The following is a 20,265-nucleotide window of genomic DNA, read 5'->3' as shown; positions in this document are numbered from 1 at the left end:
TAGTGGACATTTTTGTTACCTGCATGTAATACCTTGCACTTGTCCACATTGAATTTCATCTGCCAGGTGTCGGCCCACAACTGAATATTATCTAAGTCCCTTTGAATAACCTGTGCTGCAGATATTGTATCTACTAACAACCTATTTTTGTATCATCTGCAAATCTGACAAGTTTGCTAACTATCCCAGAGTCCAGATCATTAATATAGATTAGAAAAAGCAAAGTCCCTAATACTGATCCCTGTGGAACTCCACAAACAACCTCATTCCAGTTAGAAGCAACTCCTCTAATTGACACCCTCTGTTTCCTATACATCAACCAGTTCATAATCCATCTACTTACATTACCCTGAATGCCTACAGCTTCCAATTTGAGGATCAGTCTTTGGTGTGGAACCTTGTCAAAAGCTTTCTGAAAATCATATCATATGCTTTCACGTGATCTACAGCTGCAGTTGCATGTTCAAAAAATTCAAATAAATGATCTGCCTCGTCTAAACCCATGTTGACTATCTCCAAGAATATGACCAAGAATATAAAACCATAAAGGAGGGCTGGGAAGACCTGCTGTAGGGACACTGAGATGTACAGTACTCAATTTGTCCAGTTATCAAAAAGGCAATTCACAGCATGGATACTGTTGAATCTATACAGATAAACATATTGATGGATAGGTTAAACCTTTTTAAAAATAGTTGGACCAGCAATGAGTAAACATTAAAAATATGCATTTATCTCTGATAATGTAAATACGGAAAGAATGACAATGCCTACATGATTGGTTTAGTTAAATATGTCAACTTCTAAAATGACCTGCCCATGACTATTGGTGTTGAGAAAATCAATCAGCATCACCATTGCTCTCTGGATTCCCATGTGACAATGATTTAGGGTTCACGTTTTGTGGATTTTATTTTCACATAAGATGGAACCCTATGCTTTGGAAGGTTTCCATGTAAAGACCATGGAATGGTTACTTTTCTTTCTTGGTCAAGCAAAACTGATATTCTTTAAATTAGCCTTGCCTGAGTTCAGTTTTGAGGCTCTATGGCCAGGCCAACCAAATAAAAGAGAACACAATCTGATCTCTTTGTAATGAAACTATCAAGGCCTATCTATTTCAGATCACACTAGCTGAATTTATGACATCTGTGCTAGATACATTGCTCTGTTATTCTCAAGGTTGTCTGCTTTTTGAGTTTTACTGGTGTGGTGAAGTAAATAGGCTAAGTTAATAAACATTCTCATATGAAAGTGCTGGTTTTGTGGAAAAAGAAGATACAGAATATGAGTTCAGGTCTTCAAATGTAACACATAAAAGAGATTCAAGACCTTCTCTGGGGCCATCTACAAAAGTCCTCTGTCAAGCCCTTCCTCTTTGCACCAGCATTCCTTTAATTCCATTAATAGGCCCTCGATGAAAACTGGTCCACTCCTTACTGAAGCTCATCTCAAAACAAAAACCTCATTATTTTCTTTTTGTAGTTTTTTTCCCTTGGCTTTCCTACGCACATACTTTGTGTTGCTATGGTTTTGCATGGTTTGTTGCAAGACTTACTCTGAGTCACCATGATTTGATTTTGCTTTCCTACAACATTCTATGGCTTTACCGCGATGCATTAAAATACAAATTTAGAGGAATCATTTCCCCCAATGAGGTAAACTTCTCTGGAACAATTGCACTTATGTTGTAAGTCGCCCTGGATAAGGGCGTCTGCCAAGAAATAATAATAAAAAAATAAAAAAAAAAAATAATAATAATAATAATAATAATAACAATATTTGCTAGATTGACTGGTCGGAGTGCCGAATAGTGCCTGCATATTAACATCAGCATGTAAGAAGGAAGGTAACAATAAAAAGATGCATCTAAAATTCCTATTCACGTCCAGGTAGACTCAAGACAGACTGTGTTTTAGCCAGTCAACGTGTCTGAATGTTTCAAAATCAGAAAGTAGTGTAGGAGTTAAAGGAAGAACAACACAAGAAACCATCCTTCTCTTGCTACACTTGCAACCTATATTTCCCTTATCAGGCCATAATAAATGCAATAAGGGATTGTTTAATTACACAAATGGGTGCCATTTCACATACCGTCATATCTCTGTTTGTACAAAGTTCAAAGTTTGTTTGCTTTTTCTTTCATTTTTTTTCCTCCCCTTTAGCTGCTTTGGTGTTGAAACAAAGTAACTTAAAAACAGATACTGGCTTCTGTAATCTATCAGCTAAGGCATGCCCTAACAGATCCCACTTCTCCATAAATACAGTTACTCTGGGGACACTGTTCATGTGCTTGCATCGCTCAAGGTAAACTTGTGTTTACCTTTTCCTTCTCTTCCATATCTAACTATCCTCAGCGGAGCTTTAAAGGCTTTCAAGATTGGGGAATGGAGGGTGATAATGGCAAACTTAATACCACTGGAAGTCTCCAACACTGATTTTGTTATTTTTTATGCCAGGAGAATGGAAACCTCTCCAAAAACGAAAGCTTTGTGTCCTGGAACTTGCCTATGCTTGAGGCTTTCTTGTACACCACAGTGAGGAAACTCAGTCTTTGCTGGATGAATCTAAATAAGAATCGACGGAAACATACACTGCAAACGTATTGGACAGGCAGGTTGAATAAACAAACAAGAATAACAGAAACAACTATCTGATAACCACACATTTCCTGATTTAGGCACAAAGCCATACAGAAGGTGGCAAAAGAAAACAGAAGAATCAAATTAAATAAACAACCGTCATCCATCCACATGACGTAACAGCCATCTGTACAAATGAGCTCCTCTTGTACGTACATATGGCCTAAATCCCTGATGGGTTATTGATTCCAGTAGAACTTTATCTAAATATATATATAACACTTACTCCTCACCAGCAGATGGGCACGATGGGATGACTATCTACCAGGAGTGACTCACTATTGCTGTGAAAATTCAAACGTCAAAAACTAAAATGTTCGAAAATAGAAAGCGATGGGACTGGAGAGTCAGGACATCAGGAGTGATGCAACAGGGCTGCAGACTAGGTAGCTTGGATGTGGCTGTCCGTTTGAGAAATATGACCCAGTCGTGTGATCTTGCCCAGAGAGCTCTGCTTTGACCCCACTGCCCACTTATTTGACGTCATTGAACTTGTCCTTCACAGAATCTTGCCCTGGATTTTGTACTGTAATCTGTTGAAACACTACAATTTGGAGTTTGGCTATATTAAACACTAAATTTTGATTTTTTCTGGTTTTGGCATTTATTGTCATATGTTCAGTGAAATGTGTACATTTTGTGAAAACTGTCATTCTCTTGGGCAAGTAAATAACTTCTGCACATTGTCACTAAGGCTGAAAAGATTACTGGCACTGATCTTCCTGTAGTTGAATCTCTTTATATCCAATGAACCCTCAAGCGTGCCAGTTTGCTAACCTCAACTTTTCCCTTCTGGAAGATGGTTCAGATTTTTGACAACAAAAACTTCTCAATTTAAGAACAGTTTTTTTCCCGCTGCTATTAGGGACACTTCTCTGGCTTGTACTTGGACATAAATATATTTAGTTGATTGTGTCCTGGGTTCAATGTCTTTATCTAGCACATTGGCTTTGTCCCATAGTTACTAATTTCTGCTTGTAATTTTTTCATGTGATGTTGTTTATTTATCATGTTTTCTAGAGCTAGAGCAATAGCGTAAGTGTAATACAGCTAATTTATCATCCTGTACTGAAGACAATTTCCACCAGCTTGGCTGTGTGGCAATACTGTAAATACAATTATTATTATTATTATTATTATTATTATTATTATTATTATTATTATTATTATTATTATTATTATTATTATATAATTCTAATACTAAGAAGAAAGGATTTTGAAAATGGTGGGGCCATAAGAGGGCCATGATTATTACAGACATCTGCTAGGGGGGTCCAAGGGCATGCTCCCCCTGGGAAAATTTGATTATAAAATGGATTTTAAAAACTCAGTTTGTAAGCTAAGATTTAAGGAAATTACAAGGATAAGCTGGGCTATTCATAACAATCCACCACAAATGTACTACCATATTTGCTAGCATTTGCTAGTGAAAAAAATATTTTAAAATTGACATTAACACAATAGACACCAGTGATACCTTATTGTCATTAACACAATTCTCCACCACCCAAAAGTGCTTCAATATGGACACATCCCTGAGTATTTGTTCAGTGCAGGAGGGAATGGTATTAGTGAACAAAATAGGGTCTCCTTACATCACTGGAATGCTTAAGAAGCCCATTTTAACCCATTAGCTAAAGTTACTGCTCCACTGATAATGAGTTGAGATAACCAGAACCAGCTAGGGTTACCATATCTGAACTTTCAATAGAGAGGACACTCCAAAAGGTGGAGGGCTGGAGGTGTAAACAACAAAGTGTTGCTTGACCTCAAACAAATATTTACATGCAAAAAAATCAATGTATTAATGTCTGAACAATACGTTATGATTGTAACATTCAATCCCTAGACCCTTATATAACATTACAGTTGCAAATATATAAAAATCGGTAAAATAAAAAACAGCACTGTTCAATATAGGGATAGGCCGAGCCAGCTCCAGGACCCGGAGCCAGAGCGGAGCTGGTCAGTTTTTGTTAGTTGTGCTCCGGAGCCGGAGCGGAGCTGGAGCTGGCATTGCTAAAGCCGGAGCGGAGCCCATCGGAGTGCTCCGGAGCCTGGAGCTGGAGCTGAGGTCATGGAGCTCTTTCCCCCCTTCATTAAACTTACCCAGACATTAAGTCCAGTTTTCTTAAATTAACAAAATATATACCTTCATAGGTATACTTGTGTATTGGGGGTTATAAAATAAGATCAGTTCTCACTCTAGCTATTAATACATAATACATTATTTTTTATTAATTGTAATGATATGACACCTTCACTTTCTCACTCAGTTCAGGAAGTGATTCTGTAATCCCAGGGCATATCTCATAAACCACTTGCAATAGAAGTAAAGTCCATTTTAACTCTAAAGTTTTAATTATTTCCAAATTGTTTTATTCCACATCTGCCTAAATTAACCTCATTTTATAGCCATCTGTTATCTGAAATGTCCAGACTAGTTTGTCCAGAAGTTGGTTGCCAGGGAGTTACATGCAGGAGTCATGCCCCCTGCACCTTGTTTGCCACTTTTACGATACAAAAATACGGGACCCCTGGTGGGGGGGTGGTTGCGAAATGTCAACCTAGAGGGGCTGCTGGCAATTACACGATGATGGGGTGGGGGGTTGAGGGCAAATTGTACACTGATAACATTTTTTACAACATATTCAGTAGATTACAGTATTTAAAATAACCGGACATCTTCCAAAAATACTGGGCAGGGGGTCAAAGTACACACACTGCATGGGCAAAAGTATGTGGACACCTGCTCATCAAACATCTCATTCCAAAATCATGGGCATTAATATGGATTTGGTCCCCCCCTTTGATGCAATAACAGCCGCCACTCTGCTGGGAAGGCTTTCCACTAGATGAAGGGATTTCAGCCACAGGAGCATTAGTGAGGTCGGGCACTGATGTTGGGCGATCAGGCCTGGCTCACAGTCAGCTTTTCCATTCATGCAGCCCAGTCAAGTTCTTCAACAAACTATTTCTGTATGGACCTCACTTTGTGCACGGGTTGTCATTCTGAAACAGGAAAGGGCTTTCCCCAAACTGTTGCCACAAATTTGGTAGTGCAAAATCACCTAGAATGTCATTGTAAGCAGTAGCGTTAAGATTTCCCTTCAGTGGGAGTAAGGGGCCGAGCCCTGAGACCATTATTCCTTCTCCAAACTTTACAGTTGGTCTATGCATTTGTGCAGGTAGCGTTCTCCTGGCATCTGCCAGGTGAAGCGTGATCGCATTTCCACTGCTCCCAGGTCAAATGGTGGATAACTTAACACCACTCCAGCCGACGCTTGGCATTGCGCATGAAGATCTTAGGCTTGTGCGGCTGCTCAGGCATGGAAACCAATTTCAATGAAGCTCCCGACAAACAGTTCTTCTGCTGACGTTGCTTCCAGGGGCAGTTTGGCACTCAGAAGTGATTGTTGCAACAAACAAAAGACTATTATTATGCGCTACGTACTTCAGCACTCAACAGTCCTGTTCTGTGAGCTTGAGTAACCCACCACTTCGCACCTGTTTCCTCTTAACAATAACAGAACTTACAGCTTACCAGGGCAGCTCTAGCAGGGCAGAAATTTGACAAACTGATTTGTTGGAAAGGTGGCATCCTATGACGGTGCCACGTTGAAAGTCATTGAGCTCTTCAGTAAAGTCCATTCTACTGCCAATGCTTGTCTATTGCTGTGTGGCTTGATTTTACAGTGGCTCTCAAAAGTATTTACCCCTCTTGGTCTTTTCCACATGTCATTGTGTTACAACATGAAATCAGAATGGATTTAATCAGGAGTTTTTGCCACTGATCAACACCAAAAATGTAAAAGTGAAAAATATGATCTGCATTTTTTTCTAAATTACAATTACAAAACAGAATCACCCCTTCAGTCAATATTTGGTAGAGGCACCTTTTACAGGCAGCAATTACAGCCATGAGTCTAATTGTATAAGTATCTACTAGCTTTACACATCTGGACAGAGCAATGTTTGCCCATTCTTCTTTGCAAAATCTTCTTTGCGCCATCAAGTTGGATGGGGCCCTTTGGTGAAAAGCAACTCTTTCCACATATTCTCAATTGGATTGAGGTCCGGGCTTTGACTCGGCCACTCCTGGAAATTGACCTGTTTATTTTTAAACCACTCCAGTGTGGCTTTGGCTGTATGTTTGGGGTCATTGCCCTGCTGGAAGATTCATCTACTCCCAAGTCCCAGGTGTCTTGCAGACTTCAACAGGTTTTTTTACAGGATTACTCTCTACTTTGCTGCATCCATTTTGCTTAATGCTGCCACCACCATGCTTCACGGTAGGGATGGTGTTCTCAGGATGATGTGCGGTGTTAGGCTTGCACCAAATGTCGCGCTTAGCGTTGAGGCCAGAAAGCTCTATTTTGGTCTCATCAGACCATAGAATCTTCCTCTACTTGGTCTCAGAGTCTCCCACATACCAAATACACTAATTAGAAGGGGTGTCCACATACTGTTGGCCATGTAGTGTACAAATACAGGACAGTCTGCTAAAATACTGGCCAGCTGGCAACCCTAATTGCCACAGACACCTTTATAATTTTTTACTTTTTCATGTATGAATGGTCAAACAGATGTTTGTTATTAATATTTTGTTTTTGTTAAACAGTTATTTACATAAAATAAGTAAAAAAGGAAACGTTATAAATAATGATTGCACCCTAGTTTGCACTGTTTATTGTGGCTCCGGAGCTGGTGCTGGTTAAAAGCAGCTGGAGCTGGAGCAGTAGTGTGGAGCTGCACCAGAGCAGATCATGCACCCACCACGTAATACAGGAGCAGTTGTCACCTATTAGCGCAGCTAATGCAGGAGAACAGCAGGCTCTAGCATGACAATCAAACCATAAACATTACGGTGTGCAGGAAAACCGTTTAAGCACTCTCCGCATAACATGGGAGCATTGGCTGCTTGCTCCACTAGCCCAGCTAGGAGTGAGGCCACACCAGCTCTACAATGTCATACAAACGAACTACACTTTTAGAAAACCAAACCTTGAAGGTATGAGGCAGCACTTAGAAGAGTTAGACTGGAGCACACTGGATACAGATTCAGTTGAAAATGTATGGTTATATTTTAAGAATATACTACTCGAAGCTCAGGAGAAATTTGTACCAAAACTTAGCAAATTGGGGACCAAAAAACATTGGCCTTAATGGTTTAATAGAAGTATGCAAAAAAATATCAAGAGAGAAAATGTTGTATAGTGCATACAAAAGAGATAGAGATTAAACTAAATACAAAGAATATGTTGAATTGCAAAGAGATCTTAAGAAAGGCATCAGGAAAGCAAAGAGGGAAATAGAAAGAAACATAGGTCTTGGAGCTAAAACTAATGCAAAGAGCTTTTTTCAATACTACAGCAGCATGAATAAAGGAGGAAGTGAAACAGTTAAATGCTAAAAATCGAAGTATCTTAGAGGTATTTTACAGAAGTGTTTACAAAAGAAAAAATGGATAACATGCCACAGGTTAACAATCAGTCTAGTCAAACCCTCAGAGAGATCAGGATAAATGATGAGGAGATACTCAAGGGACTACTACTAATTAAAAACAAACAAATCACCTGGGCCAGATGGTATATTTCCTACAGTACTTATAGAAATTAGGGAAATTATTTATAGGCTGCTAACTTAAATATTCCAAATTAAACTTAGAACAAGGGATTTGCCAAAGGATTTAGCAAACTGTTCAGATTTGCACACGATACAAACATAGGTGGCTCGGCAGCACAGGTTATTCAAAGAGACTTAGATAATATTCAGTTGTGGGCTGACACCTGGCAGATTAAATTCAATGTGGACAAGTGCAAGGTATTACATGCAAGTAATCAAAATGTCCACTATAATTACACTATGTTACATTTATGTTACCAGAGGTCATCGTCTCCAGAATACTAATCTTGTCTCTCACAATCCCCAGCAATCATCCCATTAACATTCTTCATTTACACTCTTCTCCCATTGGCCCAACACTGCACATCCCTGTCCCCTGCTTCCCTCTGTTCTGTATTTAAACCCCCTGTTCCCAGCATACAATGCTATGTCTTGATTTCTCCCTAGAGTCATTTCTAAGTATTCCCCATCTCTTTTGATTGCCACTGCCTTTCAACCTCTTATTGCCTCCTTTTGACCATCGCTTCTTGGATTACCCTCTACGGACTTGTTTGCATGATCACCTGACTTCCTGCCTGCCCCCTTGACCATTCTTCTTGCCTTGTCCTATGGATTCCATTTGCTGGCCCTTGACCCACGCCTGTACGACTACTATATGATTCTCCGCACCTGGGTTCTTCTGCCCCTCGCCAGGTATTAGACACTATGGGAGGAATAAAACTGGAAGAAGTAACAGATGAGAAAGACCTAGGAGTCTATTTGGACTCCTCACTTTCCCCATCCAAACAATGTGTGGAAGCAGTTAAAAATGCAAACAAATTGCGATGGTATATTGTCAAAAGTGTGGAATTTAAGCAAGGGAGGTAATGTTAAGACTGTACAATACACTAGTTAGACCTCATCTGGATACTGTGTACAGTTCTGGGCTCCACACTTCAAGAAAGATATCGCTGCTCTAGAGGCAGTTCAGAGGAGAACAACCAGACTTGTTCCAGGTCTGAAGGGAATGTCATACTGAGAGACTGAGGGAACTGAACCTATTCACCCTGGAACAGAGAAGACTATTTGGAGACTTGATTCAAGTCTTCAAAATAATGAAAGGCTCAAATCAAACGAGAGGAGCTTTTCCAGTTCTGCAGGGACACACAGAGACAGGGATACAAATGGAAATTGGGCATTCGAGACAGAAAACAGGAGACACTTCTTCACACAGAGAGTTGCTACAAACAAACTCTCCAACGATGTGGTTGAAGCTGAACATTTGAGAACATTCAAAAATACACTGGATAGGATCCTTGGACCTCTCAGTTATTAATGGACACCGGACGAGCACGATGGGTCGAATGGCCTCCTCTCATTTGTAAAGTTACAGGTACAGTTTAAATATATGTATCTTGAGTAATTGCCGGAAGGTGGTCAGAGACTCTGATGTCCTGATTTCAGTGGAAATTAGGGTTGTTCCACCACTTAGGGGCTAGGGATGAAAAGGAGTGGGCTCTGGAGGAAACAGAATTAACAAACACAAATCTTAAATGCTGCAGGATAGAAAAACAAAAAATTCAAGGAAACATTTATATTTAGTTTCAATGCAATGCTTCAATCTATAAGAGATCCTCAAGAGAACTTACTTCAGTCTCAAGCTGAGTAGGATACATATATCTGTTACATCATATCTGCCTATTATTCTTAAATCCAGGTGAGAAGTGTAACCCCCAGAGTAAGACTGTATCAGGACTCCTTATGCACATCAGACCGTTAAAATGAACTCTCAACCTGAGCTTCTCAAACTCCACTGAAGCTTTGTTTAATCCTCAAAGTGCTGTGAAAGGAAAATCCAAATCAGCAAACCAAAAAAACGAATACAGTGGGAGACAGGCTACACAATATTTTATTTAAAAAAGGCTGCCTTAATCAAACAGAGCAGATACATTTGAGTGCCTCACTAAAATGTGTAACAGGCTGAAACCTCAATTCATCAGTCAAGCTACAGTAAAACTAATTTACAGAATAATCAAGATCAGTTCACTCCCCCTGCACCTGAAACAGCATTCTGTATCACAATATCTCCCCCTCACTTTCACTCTCACTTATTTCTTTCACGAAGCACAATAAGATTAGCTGGTAAGATTAGCATACAATAACATGCCATCAGGTTCTGCAATCACTGCTCAGACCTGCACTTTCACTTCAGTCCCCAGACCAAAGAGCTTATCTCCAGCTCTCTCCTCTCTCATCAGCCTCCCCTGGATCTGCTGATGCTATACACACTGGCTTGTCTATCAGGGCCGTCAGCTCATTAGCACGCTGCAGGAAACTAATCACAACAAGTGATCGTGACACTCGAACTTTAATGGCAGCAAGGCTTCTTGTCGCTCAAGACGGCAAGCGTGACCTGTTAACATTTTCACAGCTTACATTCCTGCATTTTGTCAGGTTAGCCTCCCTTCTTAGCATTTATGTCTGTGTGTGTAAAAAGAAAAAAAAGTATAATTTATTTTGATCAGTCAACAGAGAATGCTTTAAACAGAGAATTACACACTCTTGCTCTGTAGATATTAGGATTCTAGCCCTGGTTTGCCATGTGAGATAACCTTGCACTTTCTCTGTACAAGCAGCTACTTCTTGCATAAACTGCTAGTATTAAGTGGGAAAACCATGGGATTAGGGACTTAATTATCTCCTAATACATACAGAGCAAACAGAACCTTTTTAATTAATAAAAACAACAACATTGTGCCTTAGGTCTTTATTTTTTGTTGTGTTCCTTTTCATTTCATTTGTATTCTAACATTTTATTAAGCATTTATTTTACATTGTAACCAGACAAAAGTGCCACAAGTCAGTCAAGACAGTACTTCTACTGTAATTTCTTATTTATCAGCATGTAAAAACAGCCCTTGTTTTTGTCAGCTCTGTCTATTTATAGATACTATACTATACTTCAGATTATAATGCACATATTTAGAAATTCCATCATCACAGTATAGAGAAGCTTACAACTATTTTTACCTATGTGGAAGGCATTCAACATGTGTACGGCCCTTATAATGGTGGTAACACGGAGTAGCCCTCCATAGTGTGTACTGTCATCATCCATGCCAACCTACTCTGTGTGGTCTGCTCTGCATGTGTAACTTCACAGTCATGGCCCCACAGGGCTGAGTTTCCTCAACGCATTTGTTGGAAACACCCAGTTTAGCAGCCTGCTCTGTAATCAGCAGATAAGCGACGTGTGCCAACTTCAACAGAGACGGAACTTGGTGTTTCCCAATAGAGGTGGTAAAATGTATCACCTATATTTACCAACTTAACATATGGCATTGTTTTGGAGTCTGGCATTTTAAGGTCTATCAAACTATTGTATACAGTGTCGAAATAGCATACTGCCTGGTAACTATATTTGGGCATGAACATTGGCTGTTGGCTTTTGTTTGATCCTTGTTGGCATTTACCATACCAACTGCTGGAGAGACCTCAATTTGACCTTGATGGATAAATATAGATGGGGCTTATTATTGTGATTATTATTAATATTATTATTGTTTTGTAGAGAGGAACACCTATGACTGATTAATCCCAAAGAGATAGAATTAGTAACTCAAGTAGAAGTGTAACTCTTAACTGGATTTTGAAATAAACATTGCCTGTTTCTTTATTCTTGAAAAAATGTAATGCCGTTAATGTGGGTATTTCTAAGCAATCTATTTGGTAGACTACAAAAATGTGCAGGTAGAGTCTATACTTATTCTTAAGACACCTAGCTCTGCATACTGTTATGGCTTTTTTCCATGCATTGGTTACCCTTAGAGTGGATTGTAACTGCTATTAACTTTAAAATGTCTTGAAGGGTTGTGCACTGCTGAATGAAGGACTGTCATCTTGCTCTCCAGCTGTTCAAGCTTTGCACTTTTGAAATGAGGCAGGGAAGACCAATAACTAGCTTATGAAGTTTGTGAGATGGAGCGTACTTGGATTAAGGATCAAGACTGCAAAAAAAAAAAAAAAACTCTGCTTCAAGTGATCAGATACCAGACTATTCCTTCTCTCTCTCTCTGATGACAGCTTTTATCCGACAAGGCTTGGCCTGCCACCCTCTTTCATGTGATTAACATGAAAGACACTTAATTAACAAAACTATCAATAATAGAATGTGCTCTGAAATCATAGAATCAGTCTACCCTATTATATCTGTTCTCACTTCACAGGGGGAGGGGGTCACCTACCATTGTTTAAGACCCATGCTACCATGCAAGAATAGGAATATCATTTTCACTGAGTGCCACTAGCAGTGAGGACTGATAAACTGTAAAATAACAGAACAAAAAAGGACAGAAGAAGGTCAAAGTAGCTTTCACAACACCTGTCAATTCAAAGAAGTGTCATTGTACATGCTTCTGTTGAAAATAATCTATATAGGTTTCTTTCACCTTTTATAAGGCTGGGAAGCATGAGGGTTTTAGTCAAAGAGCTACCATGAATTTTTCATACTTGCACAGTAAACCACTGTCCATCAGTCGTCTGAACACTGCAATCACCTATCACTAATTTCCCTTCACTCTGCTACTTTTATTGTGGAACTACTCTAAAGGGGTCTCCACATAACTGGAACTGGCTTCTATAGACAGCTGTCCTTTATAAAAACACAGGAGATTTGCAGTTTACCGAAGTGGAGTTCAATTTAATTTCCTCAATTCCTTTTCAGTCGCAGCCCCTTGAAAAAGAAAACTAGCCCAAATCAAGTGGGGAATTTCTGGTAAAAAAAGAAAAGTGCAAATACGCCAATATCAGTTTTTGGGAACAGTTGTGAACCAATTATCTCCAATATGTGCTTACATAAGCACATTTTCTATTTTTAACCAATAATGAATGGCAGATTCCTCCAAACGGGTGAAAAAATATTTAAAAATGCATATACATTATATTGTACTACAATCCACAGTTTAAAAAAATATTTTCCTTATATAGGCTATAGAAAAAATGTTGTTTTTAACTTACATATTACACTCCCACATTTGTTTTTTAGGGCTAGATTTATTAAAGTATAGCGCATGTTAGTTGCAAATGACTAAACAATGTCATAACACATACTAAACAAGCACAATGACTTTTGCTTGGTTTAAAGAACTGTTTTGAGACAATAATTTGTCTTTACAGGTATGCCATTAATGAATATTGAATTCTGTGTGTTTCTAAAAAGTCAGAAAAATGGGGTGGAGATCATGCAAATCAGGTGCACAGGTTGCCAGACTTAATGACACTTACATTTTGTCAGATAGTGAAGAACTGTGGAATTGTGGAAAACACTTTAATTAATCAATTAAAGGGCAGTGTGTCGGGGGAGAAATACAGTGATCTTAACAAAATCAGGAAGAGACTCACTGCCATACAATTATTGAGCTAGTGGATGGTCTAAAAGGTGATCTGCAGCCTGCCACCCTCATAATGTTATCCCTGTAGTGGTGAGACTATTGTCCATCCTGCATTTTCTTGCCTCTTGGTCTTTGCAGGGGATCATGGTAGCAGTCCGCATTCTCATATGCATTACCAATTGTGCTTCTTAATTATTTTTATTAAAACTCCTATTCCAAGTCTTATTTATTTTTTTAATTAGGTTTCACAATGTATTGGGAGCAATAGACTGTACATATGTGCATGCTTATTCAGAGTAGAAATAGATAACACACCCGACCTATGAGTGGTGAGTTGATTTGTGATTCACAAGTGCCAAGGCAAAGTATCTCAGGTCAGTCCACAACTCCTTTATTTATTTTAAGAAAAGTCAAATATTAAACCAACTGAATGACAAAAAATATTGAAATCGCTGTCTAAGTAAGTATACCTGCTTTAAATATCTAAGGTGAAAGTGATGAAACACTCAAAAGTACTCAAAACCTGCAATTCACACTGACATTTCAGCCATTATATTGGCTTTGTGTAGCAAATAAGGTTTAAAGATTTTTTATTTTTGTAGCTGTACTACACCACTGAAGGCACCAGCTTCAGATTAGGTTCCTTAGTTGGCACTGGGATAGTAGGCAAGAGAGGAATAGTTACATCAATCTTTGTTTAATTAAAATTGAGGATGATATAGGGAACAAAGGAAGTTAAAAAAAACAAAAACAAAAAAACCCGATGGGAGTATTACTTGTGGACTCCTAGAGGCCTTGAAGCACCATGTAATGGGGCTAGTAACTGTAAGATTTGCATAACTTCAGCTCAATCCCACTTAATCTTGTTTTACAGTTGCCAAGCTACACTATGCTTTTAGCCTATGGAGATTTTCCAATTGTATTACCAATTCTGAGAACAGTACAGATACTGGTGTGCAGTGTAGTACCATCCTTTACAGGCAGAGATGCTAGAGGTGCTAGAGAGCACTAAAATAAGGCAACATTATAGACCTCCCAATAAAAACTACACTTGTACTACAAAGGCTAAAACACAAGGTGCAGTAGTTACAACAATAAAAGCAGATATAAGAATAAAAGTACAGAATAAAATGTTAAAAGCAATAAAAGCCATCTTGTTGTATTCTAGTCTAACTGTCCATCATCCTGAGGGAGTTTAATTAAATTAATCCTTTTCTTCATATGTCTGCTGTGTCACTCGTCCTTTCCAACATAGAACTTGAGAACTTGACCCAGTCCACCCATGGAGACTTAGTAGAGAGACACGTTCAGCAACATAGCAGGCATAATGGCAGCATAGGAACCAGAACCCCTTAAAACAAACACTCAGGCATAATTATTTTTATTTTTTTATTTAGTTATTAGCAGACACCCTTATCTAGGGTGACTTTCAAAACATTAGAGCATTATAAGAGGTGAGTTCAACTGCACAGAATTCAAAGCTAGTTGAGCACAAGGAGAGAAAGGGGAGGGACAGAGAAGAGGAGAGAAGGGGAGTGCAGCAGCCCTGTTCCTCCTCCCGACCCAGTAGGACAAGGGGAGTGGGACAGGACAAACAGAGGATAGGGCAGCAGGTTTGGTTGAGTTCTCAGGGGAGATCCATGTTTCGGTGAGAGCTAGTAAATCCAGAGAGAGGTGGGAAGGAAAAGCAGAGATTAAGTCGGCCTTGTTGGAAGCTGAGTAGCAGTTCCACAGGCCTCCTGTAAGGGGAAAATAGGGGAAGGAGGAGGAGGGGAGAGGCAGAAAGATGAGGTTAGAAGGATTAGGGATACAGTGTCAAGTTGGTGCGTGCCATGAAGCAGGAGAGAGTAGGACAGGAATCGGAGAGATAATCATAACTGCCTGGTGTTGATGTGTGGCATTTGCTCGTGGTCTTCTCCTCGCTATGGTCCTACAGCTAGAGTCCCTGCCCTTTGGAAGCGTGGCTCTTCATATGGGGGGCACTGAAGGCTGCTGGCACAGCAGTCCTGGGTGCTGTTAAATAGTCCACCTGTAACTAATTAGGAGAGTACACACCTGCATTGCGTTGAATTACAGAACTCTACACAAGTCCCTCCCAGTCGGGAATGCTAATAGCACAATTAACAGCTGCTTCTCAATGCAGACAAGGGCAGTGTCAGGCACACAGTTATACTGAACAATAGCTCACAACAATACTAATAATAGCTTGCAATGCAACCAGTTCTGATTACAGAAACTGTGTTGATATATGGTAAAAGTGCAATAAGTTGCAAACTAACTAACAAACAGTAGCTGCCGTTACTACAATACAGGTGCAATGTACACCGATCAGCCATAACATTATGACCACTGACAGGTGAAGTGAATAACACAGAAAATCTCGTTATCATGGCACCTGTCAGTGGGTGGGATATATTAGGCAGCAAGTGAACATTTTGTCCTCAAAGTTGATGTGATAGAAGCAGGAAAAATAGGCAAGCATAAGGATCTGAGCGACTTTGACCAGGGTCAAATTGTAATGGCTAGACGACTGGGTCAGAGCATCTCCAAAACTGCAGCTCGTGTGGGGTGTTCCCAGTCTGCAGTGGTCAGTACCTATCAAAAGTGGTCCAAGGAAGGAAAAGCGGTGAACCGGCGACAGGGTCATGGGTGAAGCAGGTAGCTTCAAATTAAGAATGAGAAGCACCTGCCTTTAAAACCTAGGTGTGTTGGGGGGAGGGAGCCAGTTGCCTACCAATCATAGAGCTCTATTGACAATTCAAATAATCACCATTAACACTGTTTACAACCTATCCCCCCAAGTGCAATCAAACCAAATTCAAAAGTGAAAAAAATAATTAATGAAAATTAAGTAATTGAAATAAAAAGGTGCAAAAGTAAAGTGAAGCAAACAATAAATCAAATAATAAAATAACGTCAAAATTAACATTAACAGTCAAGTGACTGTTACATTTGTTTTAAATTGTTCAATACTATATGATATTTAATATGTATTAAGATATACTATTATTATTATTATTATACATTTTTTGTAATCAGACAGTGGATCCTTTACATCCATGGATACTGATGTCAGTACTTAATCCAGCTTTATCTACATGGAGGAAAGCAATAAACCAGCCACATATAAGGACCTGAGCCGTGGCTGGAGTAGTGTGTATATTAGATTAAGCACAATTCAGTAACCGCAATTTACTTCTTAAAATGTTGCCAAAAGCTCACGCAATGCTTCTCAATCAAAGATGTTGGTACCAATATTTAAATAATTATCCATCATTAAATCGTATTTAAATGATTAACACTTTTTTTCTTAGTATATCAGATTTATTTTTATTGTATTTTGCAACTCAGAGAAACAACGATGCTACTTATGGTATGTTTGTGCTGTTACTGGCTTTTGTTAGTACATCTAGGCCTTAGTGTGTACAGAACAGGTAGGTCTACTACTATACAACAGACAAACACATATTTACAAGTGCTCACATCTGTAAAACATGAATTGACTGGCTGTAATTGCTAATTGATGCACCTGTCAATCATAGATAGTTTTACAAGGAGAAAAAAGGTGGAAACATTGCTGGGAAGGAAGGATTGGAAATGGCGGAAAGCTTCTTGACATGACCTTTAAGATACTAATACCATGATACAAAAATACTTGATCCGTGACAACCCCAGACAACGTTACAGTTGCCAGGGATTGAAATTGGATCGGGCATCTTGAAAGGCTGAAGAATTAAGCTGTTTTGGCCCAGACATATCGCGATCGACCAGCGAGCTGAAAGGTGGAAATTGAGTTCACACGCATAGTTTACAGAATGAGAAAGTTCTCAATGGTATTACTTGTCCTATATCAGGGAGAGCTGGGTCTTTCTTTTTCATTATGGTATTGCACAGAGGTGAATCTGACCTTTGAGAGAATTTCACTTTCAGTTTGCCTTACTTTTCCCCCCTGCAAAATCATTTGACATACGAATGGTTTGTGAAAATGGGAAACTAGTAACAGATTCCTGCTCAAGCCTTTCTGAAAGCTATTAAGGAAGATGTCTGCTGGGCCTGAGCCAAGTATTTCACCCTGGCAGTTAGATGCATCACTACATAACAAAGACTTTGAATTAAGGATTCTGTGTAACCCGATTGGTCTGCATTTTCTACTGAAAGTCTCTTTTCTTGACTGGTAAAACAGGCATTGAAATCCCGCACCCCTCACTTTGCTTAGCTTTATTCACTTAGTTTATGCTACTTGTGGTTGTTTTAGTTTTATTCAGAAATAACTGATTTTAATCAAAATTACTGGAGACCTTCTCAGCAGATGGTCTGATTTTAAAGCAGACTCCTGTTAGAAAATATTAGTTAGAATTAGGAAGGTGCACTTGAATTCTGGGACATTTAACACTTTTAGATAGGGTCAAGGGTCATTAGACTTTCCTTCACTGCAGGTAAGCAGGACAATAAAGAAAAAAAGAAAAACAAAACACAAAGTTTACACACTCTATAAATTGTTGCTGGAGCTCATATACTCTCTACAATCTCAGTATCAGATTTTTTCCCACCACCTGAAACACTATTCTAAGCGAGGTCAAAGTATTACTGGCCACTAGTGGTGCATTTCAAAAATTAAATGGAGTCAGTGGTCACTCAGTATCAGACCGATTATCCTTTGTTTCTCCTTCTAGGTACCTAGGCATCACCCGTCCCCTCACCTACCCTGCCAGGCAGAACGGGCAGCTGATGGCCAAGATGATTGTGGGTGTGTGGCTGGTGTCGGCTTCCATCACCCTGCCACCCTTCTGCGGCTGGGCACACAATGTCAACACGGCCGGAGTGTGCCTGATCAGCCAAGACTTCAGCTACACCATCTACTCCACTGCCGTGGCATTCTACATCCCCATGGCCGTCATGCTAATCATGTACTACAAGATCTTCAGGGCTGCCCGCAAGAGTGCCGCCAAGCACCGCTTTGCCGGCTTCCCCCGCCGCAATGACCTAGAGACGGTGGCAAGCGAGGGCCTGAAGATGCAGGGGCTGAAGCCTCCCGGGATGGCCGAGGAGTGCGCAGCCCTGTCCCGTCTGTTGAGCCGTGAGCGCAAGAACATCTCCATCTTCAAGCGGGAGCAGAAGGCAGCCACCACCTTGGGCGTGATCGTGGGTGTCTTCTCCATCTGCTGGCTGCCATTCTTCATCCTCTCCACCGCCCGGCCTTTCATCTGTGGCGTCTATTGCAGTTGCATCCCCATCTGGCTGGAGCGCACCCTGCTCTGGCTGGGCTATGCCAACTCTCTCATGAACCCTTTCATATACGCCTTCTTCAACCGCGACCTGCGCTCCACCTACAAGGACCTCTTGCGCTGCCGCTACCGCAACATCAACAGGCGCCTCTCTGCCGTTGGGGTACATGAGGCCCTGAAAGTTTAAAAAGTCCAGCTGTAAAAAGTCAGTCTCAAGATACAAAAGATCCCAGATTCCACTTCCAGCACTAAGCTCTGTGCAGGAGATGGTGAAGCTTTGCGTCAGCACAACTGGCTGGAATCAAAAACGTTGGCATATTGGGTTTGCTGGTCCAGAATCTTAGATTAGGGAGATGAACGGCAATGCACACTGGAGCCGGAATGCAGTTTCTCCCACTGCACGTCACGTACTGGTCCTACAATCGTATGTTTCTGGACCACTCAAAAGCAGATCTGTTTCAAAAAGGAGGCAATGTAAAGAGTACCCAATGTGAGGCCAAAAATTATTTATATACATGTGTGTGTATATATATATATATATATCCTTGGGGCTTATTTTTCAGCCTACAAAACTACATAGTGGGCTTGTTATTTTTATATTGACTCTTCCAGTGCTATTCCAGGCTCCACATTACCTGTGTTGTCAGTAACAGGGTGGTCTGAGATGGCAAGTATGGGACTTACACACACAGAAATTTCTTTAACATTTACAGTTTGGAACTGTGATTTGAATATCTGTAGTTTTGAATTTGTCCTAGCTCTTTTTGAAGAGTGATGGAAAAAAAATAAAAAATGTGAAATTGTTTATTTTTCAATATGATACATTATATATATATATATATATATATATATATATATATATATATATATATATATATATATATACACATACACAGACTCACACAAGAGTACATTAAAAGGTTTGGAATTGGAAGGAATGATACATGAAGGGTATGGTTATGCAGTAGTTGGATGGGAATGCCTCTCACAATGTAAATTTCTGTTTTCAGGGTAAGGCAAAGATTACAGACAGGAGAAGAACAAGCTGGTGTATAAATATATAATAAGCTTTGTGTATTTTCCAACGGAAAACAAACTCATGGGGGTGTATGAACTGCAGAGCTTCTTAACACTGGTGTGTACAGGTTCAATCTGAATTAAGCATTTGTGATTAAATGGCAGCAACTCCAATGGATGTGATAAAATGGTGCCGATAGATTTTTGGTAATTTCTAATCTGAAAATAAAATGCATTTGGATGTAGAGTTCCACAGTCTTGTGTAAATGGCCCCAATTGCACCTTTACTCTGTTGTTTCAAAACAGACCAAATGCTTTAATTTCTCCTCGTATAGAAGTGTGAGGGGGGAAATTCTGTGTCCAATCCATCCAAACCATTTAGTCCAC

At 39.8% G+C, this 20,265-nt stretch overlaps 1 protein-coding gene across 1 annotated transcript in view; it reads left to right on the top strand.

The window, feature by feature from the left end:
* htr7c (5-hydroxytryptamine (serotonin) receptor 7c) overlaps window positions 1-19,642 on the top strand; it is a 63,688-nt gene extending 44,046 nt beyond the window's left edge. The window contains exon 2 of the mRNA XM_066714514.1: window positions 18,310-19,642. Coding sequence (XP_066570611.1) covers window positions 18,310-19,048 — 739 coding nt within the window. The 3' untranslated portion in view covers window positions 19,049-19,642. The remainder of the gene's footprint in view (window positions 1-18,309) is intronic.
* The last annotated feature ends 623 nt before the right edge of the window (window positions 19,643-20,265 follow it).

The sequence above is a fragment of the Amia ocellicauda genome, chromosome 9, assembly GCF_036373705.1.
Source record: "Amia ocellicauda isolate fAmiCal2 chromosome 9, fAmiCal2.hap1, whole genome shotgun sequence".
NCBI lineage: Eukaryota > Metazoa > Chordata > Actinopteri > Amiiformes > Amiidae > Amia > Amia ocellicauda.
This window is presented reverse-complemented; position numbering and strand designations above follow the sequence as displayed.